Here is a 21,257-nt window from a genome sequence, read left to right on the forward strand (position 1 = left end):
AAGAGACTAAGAGTAATCTCATCTGCAATGTCGATCATAGTAAAATTACACTGAAGAGATGAATTGCTCTAGAACATCCTGAGGTAGGGACAATTTTTTTTTTTTTCTGCCTTCAGAGGACACCTTCTGAAACCTGCTAAAAAGTAGGATTGGGACATCACCAATTTGACTAGGTACAGAAAAACCAAAGCCAGTGAGTTAAGATTTCTTTCCATTTGCTGTAGACTTATGTTAGAAAAACATGTGAGGCTTGCTGATTTATGGCTACTGACAAAAAAGAAATGAATCTGGAAAACTGCATTCAAAAGGAAGGTTATACCAAATTATTTCTACTGAGTAGAATTTCTACTGAGTAGGTGATATCTACTTTATTTCTCCATCTTCTCTTCCTAACCAAAGGAGGCTTGTAGCTTATATAACCAACAACTGCAATGACCAGCAGGTTTATTTTTCAGTCCTATCCCTGAAGATGAGTCCCTCTCAGCATTTTATAGGAAAGGACAGAAACTGTGACAATTAATTACTACCCATTATAACAGACACACTGCCACAGCCATCACTTTGCATTTCWGTAAGACTACAAGCAATGACTTACACGTAGTATTGCAACTAAAAAACTGTATCTTTCACTTCATCTAAAACACAGGGGAAAAGCTGGGAAGGGGGATAACAAAGAAAGGGGAAAAGAAAACAATGACGATTCAACATGATAATGTAATATAATAGTTTAAAACTACTTGAAAATACTATCATGTATATACTATCATGTATCTGTACATACTATCATGTATCAATACTATCATGTATCTGTACCACTGTCTTCCAAATTAGGCAGAGGGAGAGATGGATGGTATGTAACAGACAGAGATACATTTTACTTTCAAATAAATACACTTTCATAAAGATGTACTCACCTTGGTATTTTGTATCCTTTTGTATTTCACCTACTGTTCAAAACAGGCTCTTTAACAAAGCAAATGAGTGTCATACTTACTGGTAATGCACCCACGATGGACCAAGAGTCTTCTTAAACTGAGTGAGTCCCACGATATCAATGTAAATGAGTTCTACAACTTTATCCCCCTGCGTAGGGCAGCCAGATCTGTTACCTACAACCTTTTTCATAATTCTAAACAAACAAACAAAAAGAAGGGAGGAATATGTGAAAGTATTACTTTCCAAATAGCTTGAAGTCATGCTAAAATATTATTTATAGTGATAATTCACCTTTGAAAAAAAAACTGACCCCTATAAGTGCATTTAAATGCAAAAGACCTCCAGCATTTGCTAAAGAACTGCTCGTGTATGAATAAGATGATGATTTTCAGTTAAAAACCTCATCCAGTCTAAACAAAAGCACAATATAATTGAAATGTTAAAAAGAATATATTTTTGAATGATCTGAAATAATTTCTGACTTATACTGTCAGCTTTATGATACAAAACCTCTCTATAAGATGATGCAGTCGTATTTTCTATAAAAATGAGAGTTATCTAAAAAGGTAGAAGCTTAAAACAGATATATTGTACAGGACTAATAAGCAAGACAAAGACAATGGAGGTTGAAATTCAACCAAACATAAACAAATAACTTTGTCAAAAGTAATATGCTTAAAGGATTTACATTTTTAATTTAAAACTAGATACCGAGTGAAGAACATCAGAAACTGAAGAGCAGCAGCACAATTAGGCTGCTCTAACAGCTCTTACTGCACCTGCTTAAATACTCATTATGTTGCTTAGTTTGAATTTTCCAGCACTCATAGGAACCTGAAGCTACAGTGAAAACATTATCCTTTTCATACCATATATATTTAGCTCATAAAAATAATCTCTTTGTCTTTTTAGTAAACTCTCACTTTCATATTACGCTTTAAGAAATTATACCCTGAGCTAATAGAGGCCTCAAGTGTTTGCAATATTTTTGTATTCTGGTTTCAAAATTGAAAGTAATCTCCTTACTCCTTGAGCTCTGCCAGTGAGGCTGAAATCCTGATGTCATGTCCCAAAAGGTAGAGAGATGTGATTAGATCACTCCACTGGACCAGTTCACCAAGTGGGCCACCACTAAATGCATTCTCTGCAATCTTGAATCCTGATTCTTTTGTCAGAAGTCCCAAATGAACGAGAATCTGAAAAAGAAAGTCGTACGTGAGATTCTGGACCTTAAACATGCAACTAGGACATCCCTCTGCGTTTTCTCTTAAGTATCATATGTGGCCAGCTCTCTCACCCACCAAGAAAATAGGGCATACAAGAAAACCCTTATTGTGAAACGTGACATAATTCTACAACAGTAATTTTAAGAATGTTTTCATTCCTTTGGACTATTATACACCACTAGCTCAGTAAGCAAACAAAACCAAAACATCACAAAAGGAGTCACAAAATGAATTGTTACACTGCATAGAAGGTGGTGATTCAATACGTACATCACTTCTATTCTCATCTAGGGTATCCTTGCTCATGCTACAAGACAGAGCAGGTCAGGCTATGCTGCTGCAAACAAGCCATTATGAACTCAGAAAGACTACACAGGAGCACCAGGGCTTTCCCAGCCCCTTCTCTTCCCCGCAGTGGAGAGAGTTTTCTCCAAGTTCCTTGAAGTCCGTGCTGCCTTTGTAACACTGCACACAAGCTGGGCTCCAAACACAACTTGCCTCATGCCTGGCCTGCTGGATATTAATGTTGATACACACAGTGTATATACCTTTTTCTTTCGCTCTAAAGGGACATCCAAAACCCATTTTATTCTAACCTTGTCCAGCTCTCAGGATAGTATTGGCCATGTGAAAATGAAATTACACTTTACAGAGCAACTTTAGATGGGTTTTAACAAGAAAAAAGCAGTAGACATTAAAGCATCCTATCAAAACCGTCTGTGCAGGACAGTACTGCTTCTGTTTATCCTTGAGTTTATTTGTTCCCTGATATTCCTTTAATATGAAAAGGCTGTATGGCTGTTTGAAAGAGGAGGATTGCTCCCTGAGAGGGGTTGAGCCTACTCAAGCAGAGCTAGTCTAGTGTGTGACAGCAGGAAAACAGGACACTGAGAATCCTGAGCTGGGAGCCAAGCAGCAGCCAGCCAGGCTTAAGAAAAACTGGAAACAACTGTGCTCAGAGCTGGCTCCAGTAAAGCACAAGGCAGGAAGTGGAACAGTTGTGTTTAGAACTTGCTGCTTTTGTTTTTGTTTTATTTTGCTTAGTGGAAGTTACTTTAGAAAAAAAAGGATTTTTAAAATTCAAATAAAACTTTGAGTTCAAGAGTCTTGTCACCTTTAACTTGGACTCATACAGGTACAAACATGAACTTTTAGACATATTTGATATTTCTACTCCAAAGTTCCTTTTGGAAAAAGGACACCTAAAGGAGCATGCATGGTTGTATGTGTCGGGATAGGAAAAAATTGTTTTAAGTTACCTTTTTTCGTTTTCTCTTCTCCAAATTTTGTTTTTCTGCAAGTGATTTAATTGATTCAATCCAGGCATCAGCCATCCGACTGATGCGTAACATCATCCACCGGAATTCCTCATGCCTTGACATCATTTTGTAGAGATAATCAAAGTTTACACGAATTTCAGCCTTCAAGTAAAGCATTAAAAAAAGGAAAAATACATAATTTATTGTTTAAACAGTGTCCTTTCCAGAAGTGACAAAGCTTCCTAATTGAGAACTGTGTTTTACATTCCTCTATTTAAGAAAAAAAAACAAACAAACAAACAAACAAAAAAAAGGTTCCTTACGCTAAAGTCAAACTTTTAGTTAAGAAATTCTTCTCTAGAAATTTCTAAGCTACACTCATTACAGCTTTTTTTTCCACTAGCATGAGGTAGTCCCCCTAGAATACAAGATTTTGATTTGATCACATGTTTGCGAAATGAGGTTAAAGTATCTCTGAAACACAATATAAATTCAGAAAAATCCACCACAGACACCACACACATCATGAAACTTCATGAGTCTGCTATAATACTATTAAGATAAAATAGTGCAACTTTAAAAAAAGAAAAACCCACATTCTATTAAAGCTGGATTGATCTAAGAACAATGAGTGCTAAAAGATGAGACAGATAGTATCTAAATTAGATAAGCAATGTTCAAATATAAGTTTTAATGCTATTTACCATTGCTTTTTGATCAGCTTCTTCATTAGGATTTTTTGCTCTCCAAGGTAAACGAGGACACCAATTTTCAACCTGTAAAAAATGAAAGGAAAAATCAACTATTCTGTTCTAATTCCAACTGATCTATCAAACCCTTTCATTTCCTTTATATTTCACCTTTTTAGGCTTGAATAAGGCACTAGATTAGTAAATCACTGCAAGTAGAGGATAAAGCCATTTTTTGCAATCTATATTCTAAGAAAAGCCTAAGAGACTTTTTGCGATTCAATACAATTTTAACCTTACAATTTGCAACCAAAAGTAGCATTTAGACATTCATTCATGACAATGAATACTGGAGATAAATGCCTTTCAAGACATCAGTCATGTCTTAAATTCTATAAATATGGTTTCTAAATAGCCTTGTTTTCAAAATGCCATGAGCTTTTCATGCCTCCAATTATTGAAATATAATATATATCTTGCAGCATTTCCTACTCCCTTCATAAGGTACTTTTTTATAAAAGGCATAGGCTACTGAAAACGAAGGGTCAGAGTTTGTAGATTTGCTTTCTCAGTATTCTAGACAAAAAATTCTAAGAAAGAAGGCAAAGAAGTGAGAATATCCTCTCTGGAAGGTTCTTAAAAATAATAAAACCCATAAAAAAACAATAATTCCTAGAGAATAATTACATGCTACTGTAATATTTCTAACATTGCTTGCTAAAAAAAAAAAAAAAAAAAAAAAAAAAAAAAAAAAAAGACCCCTTGGAACTAGCATGACCATGCAAGCCAAAACAATTTGGGTGATGATAGGAACAGCACTCGGAAGAACCTGAACTACTGGCTCTCGTTGACCGCCTTCTACATGAAAAAAAAAAAAAAAAAAAAAAAAAACCTACAATAAATATTTATGGTAGGAAATAGCATATGATAGAAGTCCCAGAAAGTTCCTGCCCTCTCCTTTCCTCTAGGAATCTCAGTGCTTTTGTAGAAGTTTAATTTAACCTTTGTCTTAAGAAACTGGTCCATTCAATATTGGAAAGAAGGAATGTCTCTGTTGGAGGTCAGTGCGTGCAAGGGCAATGCAAACACAAGTGGACAATGAAAAGAGAGAAAATCAAAAATTTACAGGTCAGCTAAGATATCCCATTGCTACCAATTAAGTTCACAACTAGAATCAGGAAGCAGAATGGTCCTATGATGGTCCCTCCAGTCACAGACATGTTAAGACACAATTTTAGCTTAATTACACTACAACAAGCCTAAGATATTAGGCACCAAAAGCTTAACCATACCAAATGATTGCCTGGAAGGCCAATCCCATGAATTTTTTTTTTTTTAATAGCTTCAATAGAAGAATTATACACAAACACTAATTTAAGTGCTAGGATTTAAGCTAACAGTATTTCAAAGCAGTGACCTGATCAACCTTGTTTGAAACGAGGCTCTTCACTAGTCTCCAGCTCCATAAAAACACTAGAAATTGTAGCAATTAATAGGCATCACTAACTAGTATGATYTGAGGAATCACTTAAGAAAAGCACCGCAAGCCCCATCCTACAATCCATGCACAATCCCAATTCTTTTTTTTTTCCTCAGTAGTATGAATAATGTTGAATCTATAGGAAAGTGTTTTGAACATTAAAATTAATCTGGATTAAGATGTGACATTTCAAGTACTGCTCTACATCCCTCTTTCCTGGCTTCACGTATTTCATGTTGCACAATCATGAATCCTAGAGGAATAAAATATTTTTAGAGCTACGAAGGCCAGCTAGCAGCATGTCTCAGTGATATAAAAACAAATATAGCTTTCTGTGCTTGCAGAAATATTCCCTACGGTCTAAATTACAGTAATTGAAGCCCCAAATAAAAATTCCAAGAGTGACTATACATAGTTAGTCTAGAATTCACTTTTTCTTATTGATGTATTAGTCAATTCCTCGTTTCATTTGCAAGACCAACATAATTCACTGAGGATTTTTAAATGCATATTCTCTAAGTGTGTCAGCTGTTTCATATTTTTTCCAGACTGATAAATGCAATAGGGAAAATGCATATAGTGTTCTCTTACAGAGGGGAAGGATTGTGCTGTCYTTCTCAGATTGAAGGCCAGTGGCTCAGAACAGTTAAATGTCCCCATAAAAACTTACGAGAGCACCTGGAAAGCAAAGATGAGGAATACAGACCCAGCATACAGKAAGGAGGGGCAATAATGAGAAAAATGGTATTAAATTAAATTTAGTGACTCAAGGGAAAGCAAGGATGAGGAAGCAGAATGAAGCTGACAAATAAGGASTATTTTATTAGCAAAGTTCAGGTATTCCTGTGCAATAAAGAGCAGGGGTCTTCATGCCTCCAGAAAGGAAAGGGGAGAAGGGAGCAGGGATCTCAAGCCACCCCATTACTCAGGTTACCTGATTTCAGAGGCAGCTTTTGCTGAACTACTGAAAAAAAGGAAGTGGCAGAATTCACAGCTTCCTCTGCAGAATTAAAAAGCCTCTTGATTTTATATTACTTACACAAGAGACCCAGCATGCTGCTAAACTTTACAGCTGCTCCCCTCCAAAACACAATTCTATTTTTATATATTTTTCAATCACTGCTGTTCCAAGTTGTAAAAAGCATTCAGTTGAGAGGCTTTTTGCACTGCATYGTGTAAAATTACGGTCTACGGCAGTAAAATAAACGTGCAAGGCCTCAGCAAAGACCATCCTTTTACAGAGCCTGTAAAGCAACTGCACTTAACATTTGGTGCCAGAATTGAAAGCAACAGTTACTCTAATGAGCAGCAAGGTGAACAACTTTGTGTTCCTCTATATATCCTCATGCASCAATACAGAGTAGTGCAACACATACCAGTTTTAGTGCAGCATCACTGGAAAATGTATAAAGTAATGTAAAAGATCATATCATTGCCCTGGGTCAAGACAGCCAATTTCTCCTGCTGTGGTGCTTTGTCTTCCTCTCAACTTGGGCCTTCTATGATCTAGAAAGTCATTTTCTTTCTTAAGATACTGCAATTTACTCTTCTAGCTGCAAGGTTTCTCATCTAGAGTGCCACAAGACTTCTTGTAACTAAATATGGTGATTAATTATAAGCCTGATTTATAACTAATTAAATAATATCAATTATTAATATAAATGTAATAATCATTAATAGTAAGCTAAGTAATTAAATTTGAGAGCACACACCAACTGCTCTCAGTGCTAGGAATGAGCTTGTCCATGCAGAAGTCGTGTTGGAAATGGGACTGCCACATAAAAAACGAGGGAGCTGCAGCAAACTAGCCACATTTCAGGGATCTGTAGAACCTATGTAATTGTGATTTCCACACTTGTTATTTATGCTTTGAACTACAGCCTTTATTCTGAGATCAAAACACATGCAGAATTGTCTTCAGCTTGTGTTTTTCTGCTTGTGGCCTCACAGCAAGGGTAACTGCAAAGAAAAATACTGCCGCAAGGAAACCTGCTGCCTTGCTCTGCCACTGGAGAGCAGACAAGGCTGGGTTTGCTGTTCAGGAGAACTGTTCTCCTCCAGGCTTCTTCCAAAGGCTCCAGCTCAACTACAGGGCTCCAGAGAACCATGTAGGCAGTTGTCCAGCAGCCACCAGGAGCGATCTGGTGCCTGCAGCAGAGCAGCAAGACAGAGCTGTGCAAGCTTTGCATGTCTGCAAGCCTGCACAGGTCACAGCTCTAAGTCAAACTGCTCCTTGCGTTCCTCCTGCTGTCACGCTTGCCTCCAGCTCCACCCAAGCATCCAAGCTGCAAGGGGAGGCGTGAAAAGAGCTGCTCAGCTGCCCGGCATTGCCCGCTAGGCTCGTGCGAGAGGCCGCCTGGGGCAGCCTGCGTCGCGCCCGCGCTGCTTCCAGTCATCATTATGTCATTCCTATGTGTTAATCTTCAAGTGAAATAGAGAACTCAAACATTAATATCCCTCCTGTACCCAGATGCATTTTAATATTTTAAGCTCTCACTTTTCACGCGGGAGCTCTGGAGGCACATTCATCATCCAGCTGTGCAACCACACTATAAACTGTCAATTCTTCATCACTGTCCTCTCTGACAAATTGCTCTTGCGACAGCGTTTCCAAGTTACCCTTAGCAGCCAACACACCTCATAAATCCTCATCATTGTAGCGTTATTAGAATTTCATTTCATGCTTGCATTCGCAAACATTTAAGCTTTCCAACCTCTGTTGCTGGGCATTAATCATGGCATTAATCATAGGATTAGGAACGTTGAATTTAAATTCAGGGTTAATAACATGCTCAACTAATATTAGCTTTACATTCTGTCATGGGAGAACATTAAAAGAAAAAAAAAGCACAAGACTTTTGTCTGCAGTTCCCAAATGGAACAAGAAATGGCACAAATTCAGCATTCCTGCTTAAAGAAACATTTCAAATCCCTAAACCCTTGAATAATCAACCATTGCACTTCTGTAAATTGAGGCAGCACTTACAGCGGAAAAGCAGCACTTCCTTTAATTAATGCATTAGATATTTTATCTGGTACAAGATATCCTGGCTTTGAGTTTAAAGAGATACTGATCTTCCAACTGTCGTGTGTAATGTATTATAACAGAAGGATAGATTCAAGAATTAAAATACATTCTACAGTTACAATATTTATGAAAATATTTTATACTATCTTATACAAAGAGAATGCAATTTAAAAGTTATTCCAATGAAGACAAGCGTATTTCATAGCATTTTAAAAACCAGCCTAGTAAGTCCCTGTACAACATTTTATTACTCACAAATAGGATAAAATAAAGTTTTTCCACACTATTTCCTGATAACTGTAAACTTAAAAATGCAAACCTAACACAGGACAGCTCAATTGTTAAAATACCAGTTTATTCARAGAGTTTTCTGTAAACTGTTATGTACACATGCCTATATGATACAACATCTGAAGTTACTAAGTAACAAAATTAGTCAACATAGAGCTTTTCAAAGGAATTTTCTCTGCTTCAGCAAGTTGATAAAAAGTTTGATCAAAAATCCTCCTAAAAGCCTTTAAGTTTTAGCTCAACAAAATACCTTAATACCTCAGCTGCTCAGAGCTCCAACTACAAAAGCACTCCAATTATTTTGTAGAAATACAAAGAAAGTTTAGAGCAAAATCTATCATTACACTTTAAAACTGGATTCCTTCCTCAGAGGTGAGGAGKCCTTTGCTAAAGCACAGAGTTAAACTGCCTGCTCTCAGTTTTGGACTAGGAGAATCTTATGCTACAGCTGATGCACCTAAGAGGTAGTTATCAGTATCTACAGCACCTACCTGCATTCAGAAATACTAGACACATTAGGAGCAAGATCTACTCACATTTCCCCCTCAGGATGAGCTGAAAGCTCAATTTTGCAAAAAACTAACAGCATCCAGCAACTTTTCAAAATTAATGATCAAATACAGGAGGCTGTCACAGAAAATCTGCATAAAAAAGCTAGGGAACTAAATGGTTGACAGAATACTTCACAACATACATAATTGCACTGATGCCAAAACATAACCTTTTAGCAGGAGCTTAGATGAACGTCAACTGATCATGAAAGCATATCACCAATGCCTATGACAAATAAGTGAGTAAATGGTACAGTCATTCCATATTTTTTTCTCTTTCTGCAGCTTTATAGCCCACAAATAAATCAACACTAAAACTACCAAAGTAATGAGTCAAATTTATGATTAAAAATCTATTTTTCTATTTCTTCAGCTATATTATGAATATGCATTTAACTATTACTAGCATTGAGTAAATTTTATTTCTTTACCACTGATTTACTTAAATAAGACTGTTAGTCTTATATACTAAATTAAGCACTCCAACTTCACCCCCAAAATCATGCAAAAATTACAACAATTAATATAATTTGGCAATTCTGCAACCTCTTTAGATCTCAAAGCTCTTAGTAAGCAGAAAGTGATTAGTTACCAATAGCGCTTCCAATATCGATTGCCATAAGTTACTACAGTTTTACTGATGACAAGTAAGAGGCCAAGTCACCAAGTATGTGTGAGCTGCTCTGAAATACACCAGAAGCCAGAAGGAAAGCTCAAAACAAACCATGACGGACAAAATCCATTCTTGGAAAACAAGCATTACTCAGAGCTGTACAGAGACGAGCAGGTTCTTGACTTTCTTACAAATCTGGGCTTTTGATTTGATAGATACTAATAACTTCAGTCAATCTAGCTGCAACTTCACTCAAAAAGGTGACTTTTACATGATCTATTTATTTATTTTGATAAGACACCCTTCAATTTATGAGCAATCTCCAAGTAGGAAACAGTCATATAGGGGAAAAAAGGAAAAAAAAAAAAAAAAAGATTTCTAATATTGTTTCACTAGTCAGGTTCTGTACACATCAATTCAGAATTGTAAGAAAATTATGATTTCTTCTGAGAAATGCTGGTGAGTAATTATTAATAAATACAGAGCACTATGATATTCCCATTATGCAGATGAAAAGATTACTGACCTCACTGAGGTAAATAAAAAAGGAGCACGTGGACCCATCTACGCCGTAACTTGCATAACAGGGATCTGATCGCCACATATCTTTCATCCACTGAAAGGAAACAAGAACACAGGTTGTTAGGCTTAAGTACTAAAATATTGTTTCACATTGAACTCAGGAATAACAGATAAAAGCTGAAAATTACTGCAACCAAAAAAAAAAAAAACCCAAAAGATGACCACTCAAGTGAGGCATGACGGAACCAACATGAAGTCAATTTATCAAAATGACTGAAAAACAGACAGGAGGTTTAACACTTGCATGTTTTTAAATACTTATTTCCAAACTTTTTAAAGGGGAAAAAAAAGTCACATATATCTTAGCAGTTCAGCTGTGTTTCAGTTTTCCAAAAATAATCCTAGGATTCTATAATCATATTTAAGTATCTAGCAACTTAAATTGTCCCCAGCTACTGAGGCAGTCTAATTAGAATTTAAATTATAGACCTTGAAAAAGATAGCTCTCCATCTCTGCAACCTCATGTTTTTCCTTTCCAAATCAAAATTTGATGGCTTATGTTCAGCATTCCCAACTACATTATTAATAAATTATAMATAATAATTAATAAAATATAAAATTTATGCAGAATCAACTGCATCTGAAGCTTTGATTGCACACCTATTCACAGGGTTAGTGAATTTTATGCTTTCACAAAATACGTCACTCTGAGCAAGACAGGTTTCTTCCTCTAATGCAACACTTGCTCAATTTTTCACAGAATACATATAATCAGATTAAGAACAGGCTATGCTTACCTTTATTTTCCCTTCACAGTGAGGAAAACCATCCATAGGAGGCAATTCACACTGTTCTTGGGCTCCATTTATGAGATCTAAAGGAAAAGAGACCATAACTGAGTCTTGTCCTACAGCTCTGACAAATAGCCCAGCAGATCCTGCCATTTATTTTTGTGAATCCCCATGCATATTCCATAGACTCCTACTGTGTAACATTCACTACAACATTTAAGACTGTGCTTTTTACTTGACTATATAAGAAAAAGGTTATRCAGCTTTCAACTCCAACTTGCAGTAGAAGTGTTGAATTATAAATTGTGCCTTATGCAGATTGAAATAAAAGTTAAGCTAACCCAGAACGAATATAAGGCAAAACACTTAGATAAGTGCGCTTAAAACTACTAAAGAGAGACAACTAGTTTCTAATTGGCAAACGTTTGTAAGGCGTAAGCTGCTCTTAAATATGAGCACAAGATTTTACAAGTATTATCATTTTATCCAAAGCACATGACTAGCGACTTGGCACCAGATACGTGACCTAATTAACCTGATCCAAATTTAAAACCGAATAACACTACATAACCTCCCGTGAGAAAAATTTCTCATGATCTCAAGAATTTTTATAGTGATTCATGTTACTTCTACATATTTTGTTAAGATTTTATCATGTCAAGTTTCAAAAGCATGTTATAGAGTACAGAATGGAGCAAGACTCCTTGCAGCCTATATGAGCCAAGCAAAAGGGCTAGGAGCAGTTTCAGAGGACATTACCACACCAGTTCCAGGTGGGATTTCTCCTGAGAAAGCTCTAACATCAAACTTTAGGCAGGAAAAGTGACTGACATGGTGGAGAGGTTATTGCCACAAGCAGCAGAGGTTTTTAATTTAGGCAGTCTGTCCCAGAGTTATCTAAATTATACGTAAGCTATTCCACCTTTTCCCACGGGCAAAACTCATGATTATTAAAGCCAACCATGCATCAAGAGGCATGTTATGCTATAGGATTTTTGCAGTTAGTGTACAGAACTTTACCCAGGATTTTGGATCTCGTTTTTTAAAAAAAGCAGTAGAACAGAGTAGGGATAAAAGATCAGTGGTCTGGAGTTAGAACATGYTGTTATACACAAAACATTCTTCTCAATTTAGCTGAATATTTTTCTTTTCTTTCACAAAAAAAAAGCTTATTTTGAAAGATAAAACTTGAAAYGTGAGACACTGCAAAACAGAGCTGATGGGAAAGTAATATGCCAGGAAGACGACACTGATTTGGCAGTCACTGCATCGGCAGCAATTTGACAAACTGAGCTTTACTGCCAAGGACAATAATGCTGAAGCAAAGTAGTCTTTAAGATGACTTTGGAATCAGTAGGTACTTTCAAAATATTCTCTCTTCCTTCTCTTTTTCTATCTTCTCATCATTTTTTCTCCCATGACAAATTTTCTCTCAGTGACTAAAATACCAAGTGATGAACCTGAATGGAAAGCCAGTACAGAGCTTTCCATAAAAAAATGTCAAACTAGGATCCTCCTAAAATACAAAAGATATCCTAAAGTTATTAGACCACTATCAGAAATTCAGGAGGAGACATGTTTCCTTATAATTCAAAAATGGGTTCAACGATGCAACTAAACCTTATAAATGATAAATCCCATGTGTTAAACAAAAAAATAAAAATCTTATGTTGAAAACTTACAACTTCTAGATAAAATGGCATCTCAAAAAGAAAGATAGGTCAGGTTTTGACACCCTGCTGAAAACAGAGTTGAAAACATTGAGTATTTGGGCAATTATGTTCAATACAAAAGTCGTCTTATCAAATTCAGCTGCATTTGGACAAGTCATATACATCTTACTCAAAGTTTCCTTTTTTGTAGCTGCAAAATCTATAGATGAACTCCAACAAATAATTTTCAGAAAGATAAAGGACTATTAGATAGTAAAGTCATGGAGAGAAGGGATTATTAATRGTATTCAGGATGAATTTTAAATATCTTTTCCTCTGCAACTGTGTTTTTATAAGAAATATCCTTCCAAAGTCATTATCACCTCATGGTACTGGCACTACCCTTCACTTGATCCTTGCTGCTTAGATCAAGGYTATGATATAACTTGAAAAGGCCTTGCCCCAAAGCAACAGTTCAAACCAGAACCAATCTGCAGGCTGSCAGGAGCGAGGAAGCAAAGCAGCAACAGGAATAGCAGTTGCCCCAGTGGCTACAGCAGCCGGAGGGGCCCTGGCACAGCCTACCATGAGCACGAAGAAAATATAACTCTCAACAACAGCCTTTCCTCTGTTTGCTCCAGGCTAAACAATCCTCCCCTGCAAGACACTCATTCCTCCTCAGACTTGCTGCTCACTCCTTCAGCTCCTCATCTGTCAAAACCAGCAGAGCACTCAAGAGCTGCTGTTCTTCCCATCCTACTGCCTGGGAGGTACAGTCAACCCCCCATCACCAACTGCAGAGACAACACAAGTGATCCAGGGATTTCATTGCTAAGGAAAAACCAGTCTGTCTCACAGCGCTATATGCTACGGAACAACAGTGTTTCACTTCAGAGGGCTAGTCAAGGAAAACCTCTCTTCTTGTGAAACGCCCTGAAGCACAGGGGAGCACATTAACACAAACTATAATGCTTCATTTTACAGCATAAGCTTTCAGTGTGCCAGGTTGATCACTTGCATCTTACTGCATTTAAATGGGTATGTTGAAGTGCCAAAGAATGGAAAGAAAGGAAGGGAACACGAGATACAGAGAACAGACTCATTTTTGGTACATACACAGCTGTAGTCTAGATACTTGTTGGCTTTTGTCACATGTAAACATTTTCTGTACACAGTGTGTCCTCACAGACAGCTGTGATCCGAGCAGAGATGACAGGAAGGTTACTTAGGAAGAGGCTAGAGCACACACACCTCACTTGCAAACCCTGCTACTGTGCTGGCCAAAAGGTGCTCCAGAGTTCCCATAAAATCCTGCTTGCAAGAATTAGAGCTACCTTTGCCCACCTGCAGCATATTTTGTAGCCACCACATACTTCAACATCTCTGATCAGCTCTGGCAATGAGACACCTTTAGAGCAGGGCTCCCAGCTCCAGGAGGGGCCGGGATGCGGATAGGGCGGCGCGCGCCGCATTCCCAGGCTCCCGCTCTCCTCTAGGGCGTCCCGGAGCTTTCCAGAGCAGCCCCCATTCCTGCTCTTCTACCGCAACCACTCACATCCCTGCACRATGGCATCCCCGGCATAATCTACACGCCCAGGAATAGCGTGGCCATCTAACACCTCTAACTATATGGAAACACCTGAAGTATTTACATCTCTGCTAGAATTTCCAAGTGGAGAATACTTACAAAACTAACAAATTCCAAAATTTTAAAAATCTTAAAATACAATGCTTCAGTTGTGAGGTGCTGGAASATTCAATATAAAAATAACTAAAATTAAATCCTGGTATTCAGAAAGCATTCATGCTTTGCAAGCCGTTGTAGCTATTTCAAGATGCTATAGCTCTGCATCAGAGATCCTAAGAGCACAACAGAGCAGGTGAAATTGAGGTTGTGAACAACCAGCAGCTATTTCAGAGTAAAGTCTGGCACATCGGCCCCAACAGCTTGGCCCGCAGGTTTCAGCCGAGCGCCTGACCTTGCAGGAACAGACACACACGCTGTGCTGCGGAGAAGAGCAAACAGATGAAGTCACATGCTCTGCTCTGACAGCGCTCCTCAAACACCAGCTCGGAGACAGCTCCTGCAGCCAGGCTGGGTGTCAGGTTTTTCACGTTTGTTTGTTTTAGTCTAGCTCTACAAACCCCAGGAGGGAACGAYGTAAAGCATAACCTGCGATAGGGGTTTTTCTTTTATTGCTTGCTTCCAAATTATTCATTAACAAAAGCGTTAAGTTAAATAYTGGTAAGTGCTATATGCATATTTTGCCCTTTGCTTTATGCACGTCCTTCAAATGTGCTTCGTGACAGGCTCCGACCTTCTCCTTCAATTCCTCCCCATTAGGCAGTGACGAAGTCTAGAACTAATCCACCRCAACGGAGAGTAAGCTGAATAAGTTATAACTCAGACAAGAGATGCTGTTGTGTATCAGTCCAACACTGTTCATTGTTCAGTAGATATCCTATTTGTCACAAAATTTTATAAAAAGCAAGACTGGTTAAAGCCATGACACTGTGAAAATTGCCCATATTAGCAGCCTATCTTAGTTGGTCTGCTAAGGACCAACTCTTTATTTCTTCACAAAATGTAAACATCTTGCAGAGTTTAACACTGCCTAAAAGGTTATGCAATCTTGAACCTTGAGGCTAGGAAGAACAGATTTTTAGATGAGGGCAAAAAAATATATTAAGATACCTGGCAGTGATGTACAGGACAGGCAACAGCCCGGTTCAAAGTGTTTCCTATAGACAAGTCTTGTAACAGCAGGAACCTCCTTAATGTTAGTAACCATATCGGACTGATCCATTTAACAGTTTTCTCTCCGTCTGTTTTCTTACTGGTTAGAACTGCTAAATAAAAGCCCCATTCCTGCTTTAACCTCTGCAACCTTTTATTCCTTGTCGTTCCCATTTCAGTTCTGAAATCAGGTAGCTAAGGTTAGACCCAATATTCTACTTAAGGCAGTTTTAGTTTCTGTAAGGGCGCCTTTTTCTTTCCTTGCTTATTAGCAAGGAAACATTTACAGTTCAAATTTTTCCTCTCCAGCAGGTAATTCCTTTAAAGAGAGAATMTGCAATGTGAGCTGAAAGCACTATCAATATATTTAAAGAAAGGAGACAAAGGTTAAAAGATTTTTAAATGCAGAGGACAAAATATTTCCTACTAATGTTTTAGAAACTTCATTAGCAAAGCATTAATATGATATAGGGAAAATGAACTTTGCTGCTGCTGGCCCATCTTCTCCCTAGCTGTGCTGCTGTGTTGCATTAGCACTGCTGAAATCAGTGCAATGTTAGGAGAATTCAAGTAGTAGAGAAGTGGTTAATCAAAACGCAGCCCAGGGGAGCACTTTGGGCCCCTTCAGCATTCCTGACACAAGTCAGCACTGCAGTGGAAAAYACAGAGTCCTCTGCACTGTCATTATGCTGCGCTGCAACACGGGTCTTGGAAACACCCAGYTCTCCTCAGCGCTGCGCTACGGCCTTCGCAGGAGGCCGAGAGACAGCAAAACAGGAAAAGCTGCTTGATCTTACACACAGTGCAGAAAAAATGCATGGGATATGTAACAATAAATACGAGTCAAAGCAAAGCACTACCCTGAGAAAGACCGAATCTGGGCAYGGTCACAGCAAAGGGAAAGAGTCACAGAAAGAAATCAAGTGAGTGTGAGTGGCCTGAGCTTTCCTTTCCTAAAAGGTTTCAGTGCGTCGGAGTAACCGCTACATGGAAATATCCCCAGGGCAAAGGTTCTTCTTATGCCAGTGATGTTAAAATAAATGGCTCCTTGCTGCATTGCCAAAGACAATTTGTCAACCTGCCCATGAAGGTTGCCGAGCACCAGACAGGTATCAAAGCCATTATCCCCTAGATGACAAGTAAATATCAAAGTCTGCAATATAATGAGAGACTTAAAAAAAAAAATCTTTGTTTAATTGCTCATTAGTCTTTAGACCTATCCTTTAAAAAAAAAAGAGTAATTTCAAAAAAAAAGAGAAAATACTAAACATGTTAAAACCAAAGTTATTACAGGAAAAGAGAGCTCGACATCCAATACAGCAGAACAAGTTAATGTATAAAACAGAAAAGTCATAGATGCTATAAATAGATAAGCTCGAAATATTCTCCCTGAGTAGTACTAAATACAGCATCCTGATATTTAACTGTTCTCAGTCTCTCTCTCTCTCTCTCTCTCTCTCTCTCTCTCTCTCTCTCTCTCTCTCTCAAAAAAAAGAGTTCTTCCAGTAGCAAGTACATATGAGTGGGGGGAAGCAGGGAGACACCACCTGATGCGAACCTCCATGGGTTCACTTCTGTGGGACCGAAGCCATGCAAATAACTTTTCYCAAGTGACACTTCTCAAAGTAAGAGAATAATTTGTATGCAGTGTGGCAGTTTTCAATGCATTTTTACYATCTAAAAGTGTTAGATTTTTTCATTCAAGAAGCACAGAAGTACAGTGATGACAACGGCTTGAATATCTCAGGCTGTGCTGTAAATCAATTATTTTTATACACTAAGAGCTCATGCTCTCTTACCCTTTTACACTACCCAAAAGAGAGGTTGCTCTCAGGCTTCTTGGTGAAGGATTCTGCAGAACTAAATTCAGAGGCAGAAACCAGGTGTAGCAACATATTGCCAATGTTAAACTTAAATACAATGAAGATATGAATACACATTASAGTCTGCAGATAAACCAACTATGTGAGTTGTCGGAGTGTCTGATGAGCGAGAAACAGATTTCTGGTCTTGAAATGGAAATTWTWTTTTTTTWWWWAAATGAATCAATTAAAAGTTTTAGTTTACATACTTCAAGGAGAGTTGAGTTACATTTCTTGCTAAATTCTCAACATTTCCTCCTACCAACTGTTATCACCTTCTTATCATGAATGAGCTTAATCCAGATGGATTTTCTTCAGAGCCCTTTATCTGCCAAAGGCTCTATATACCACTACAGAATAATATATTCCTATAGAGATATCACCAGTGCTGTCTCAGTTCTATACCATGCTTGACAGTCAGATAAGCATAATTTTAAAAATGCCATTTTTCTCCATGCCTTGGTAAATGAGAAGCGTAACTGATGTAGAGACCATTGGAAAATGGTGAATAACTTTAGTGCAACAGTGGTCCTAAATTTTATGCAACAGTTTAGTAGTGAGTAGTTGTGTTCCAAAGCAAAATATGATTCCAAGTCTAGGTTAAAGAGCTAATTACTAATTTTAGGTAGACCTCAAATACCAGCATATCTTGGGTTGTAGTTTGATAATGAAGAAGCTACTCTGCTGAAAGAAAAAGAAATGAAATTCCATGGCCCTGTAACAAGTGGTATGTGTGAAATACAAATTGCTGGTGCCACTTAGGCTACTGTGGTCAAATAACAGGTTAAAGGATTGATCAATGCTGGTTTTAAGAAGCCATAAACATTGCTCAAAAGAAAATCTTTGATAGCCAGGAATTTCCCTGACAGGTTTTTATTTTCCTTATGAAACTTATTTTTTGTCACTGCTGCTACCATTTATTACTAAAGCAGTTCCTGATTAAGGTTTTGGATGGCATCGGGTAATCCTTCAAATGACATTCCAACTGCTAACAGTAGTTGATGGTTTCACAGCTCCTTTTAACAAAGAACATTAGGCCTTTCCTCATTCATAAGGTTCAGAGGAAGCTCTTCATGAGCTTTCACACTGTTAAGACTAAGGTTGGGTATCCCCTCATTAGAGCTGTCATTGGGTTACAAGCAACTGCTGCCCGCTGCCAAACATGGAATAAGTCTGCTCCGTAGGGGCACTACTTTATTTAGTCAGCTGCAAAGACCATTCTCCAGGTTTGGACACATATGTCCACAAAAGAATATACAAGCAGCATGGGGCTGATCATGAAAGAGAGGGTATCCTGGGTATCAAACAGTACATGCAACAAGAAAATTTTGCTTTATTAAGCAAAAAGGATAATTGGTTCCATGTTGTATCAAGAGAAAGCAGGAACTGGAGGTCATTTTAGCTYGTGTAGACTATATTAGGCGATGTGAACTTACAAGCTTATTACAAGAGTTTGCTGAAACAGATATTTTACTATAAAAATGTATACTGGGCAAAATATATACACTTCTAACCTTGAATTACCGAGGAKCATTTTTAAACACACTGACCTGTTATTTTTTCATCATTTCATCAACAACTCTATCTAATCGGCAACCATTTCTCAAAATACACTYGCTGCATTGTTACCTGGATTACTTATGCAATCAAAGGTGACCTCTCATCTGAGCCATGCTGAAATAAAACACGTGCATGATTTGGGAAACCATCTTGACATTCTAGTACTGTAAATGCTCCTTTTTTCACAGTAGTATGTTAATTGTCTAGGCAGAAAAGGTAAGCAGGGGCAAACAAAACATTAATAAAATCAACAGAAAAACCACTCCATTGTCTGCTGCAGTGGCCAGTGCCCTTAATCTCACAGGGAATTCCGCAATCACAGGTTTTAGTCACAGATACAACTGCCTTCATTAAGTCAGATAAAAATGACACAACCATGACCTAGATTGAATTCACCAGCTTGACCTCTGGGATAAGTCCAGGATTCCTGCATTACTGTGATCCTCCACTTGTGACACAAGGATATTGTTTTTAGGATTACTTTCCGAGTATAGCAACGTGTCCAACCAAAACAAGCAAACAAACAACAAAACCATTTGCAGAGAGGYTTCTGAAAGAGGAATGTTGACTACTCAATCATTTTGATTCCTCCTAGATTGCAGATTATCAGTCTTGYTTTTTCAATGAAAAAGTGTCACTAATACTTAAAATACAGTGAAGTAAAACTCATTGCACATTCAAACCGACCATGCTGGCCTGCTGTGATACACAACTTCAAATTGCATTTTGCTCTTGAGCAAGACGTCTTCGGATGTCTCAACTGCTCTCGCATACTAAAAAAGGACATGGTTGAAACAGTCACCACTGACAAGACCAACATTACAGCTGCTTCTGTCATCACAAGGCTTGCTTACCTAACTTCCAACTAGCTCTGCTTCCAAGCAGCAGAGAGAATGTTTATGTTATGACTTTACCTCAATAACTCTATGACTTCTAGAGTTTGCTACTGGCAGGAAAATGCCAGGAAGACAAGAATAGAAACAAGAAAGAATAGAAAGYTTTTCATTTAGTCATTTCTGATAAGATGAAACTCCACCTGATTTCTTCAGATGAACGAATAGTAGCCATTTAACTAGTAAACATGTGAGGATTAGCCTCAAACTCTGTTCTATACATTATTATGATATGCCTGGATATACCTCAGCATTTACATCCCTTGAACATGGGGCTGTTAGACTCCAAGAAAAAAACAAAATTAATTTTCCCTAAGAACTAAAAAGAGATGTTTCCTGGACAGGTTGTCTGAACCACAACCMTTTGCCTATAAAGATAATATGCAAGTACATCACTTTTTTTGTTGTTGTTGTTTTAGGGGATCTTGGATTTTGTCTCAAGATTTTTTTTTTAAATCAACAGAAAAGCTTATTTTGACAACTGTTTCTTCCAGCTGATCAGCAAATTGATACTGCAGCAAGTTTCCTTTTTGTTCATCTTCAAGAAAATATAAAGGACTTTTTGATTTTAAAGCTAGCCCAGAAACTCTAACAATATTCTCCTAGCTCACTTTCCATCTGCAACCAAGATCCCATGCTGCATCCTTTGTGGAAGTAATAGAGCCCACTTCACTGCAAGTGCTATATAGCTGCAGTACCTAATTTCTAATCTGCTTTAAATATAACTAAGGCCAGAAATATGATGGAAATTACCACAGATTAAGCAGTARTACATGAGCAAAGCACTGTGGTACTAAGAGCATGCTTTTATTATGGGATAAAAGATGGACAAAGTTGTCTCACAGCAAGAGTTAAATAAACTTCAGATTTCCTTATATGGATAAATGCAGCTCCTGCCGAGCGGCAGACATACATTAGGTCCCTCATTCTCCTGCAATCAGGTAATCGCTCGCACACCACACACGCCACTTCCTTTCCCTGGTGTCAGTCAACCTGAGGTCGCCTCTACTTCTCTATTTTGACTTATCTACTAAAAATGTAACTTCTCTGAGGTGCTGAGTTTGATAGGAAAGCCAAGTGCACAGAAGATGTAGGAGCGCAGCTCTAGTCCTAYTGCCCAGCTTGGTTCTGCTCTGCTCCCTAAGGAGGGATCCATCTGTGCAGCA

At 37.9% G+C, this 21,257-nt stretch overlaps 1 protein-coding gene across 1 annotated transcript in view; it reads right to left on the bottom strand.

The window, feature by feature from the left end:
- The window catches only part of MGAT5 (alpha-1,6-mannosylglycoprotein 6-beta-N-acetylglucosaminyltransferase), a 103,999-nt gene that overhangs the window by 34,943 nt on the left and 47,799 nt on the right, over positions 1-21,257 (bottom strand). The window contains exons 4-9 of the mRNA XM_026040847.1: positions 11,394-11,470; positions 10,600-10,689; positions 4,126-4,197; positions 3,422-3,583; positions 1,963-2,132; positions 995-1,129 (exon numbers count right to left, since the gene is read on the bottom strand). Of these exons, the coding sequence (XP_025896632.1) occupies positions 995-1,129; positions 1,963-2,132; positions 3,422-3,583; positions 4,126-4,197; positions 10,600-10,689; positions 11,394-11,470 (706 nt within the window). The remainder of the gene's footprint in view (positions 1-994; positions 1,130-1,962; positions 2,133-3,421; positions 3,584-4,125; positions 4,198-10,599; positions 10,690-11,393; positions 11,471-21,257) is intronic.

The sequence above is a fragment of the Nothoprocta perdicaria genome, unplaced genomic scaffold, assembly GCF_003342845.1.
Source record: "Nothoprocta perdicaria isolate Ctin4 unplaced genomic scaffold, notPer1 scaffold_27, whole genome shotgun sequence".
In the NCBI taxonomy this organism is placed as follows: domain Eukaryota; kingdom Metazoa; phylum Chordata; class Aves; order Tinamiformes; family Tinamidae; genus Nothoprocta; species Nothoprocta perdicaria.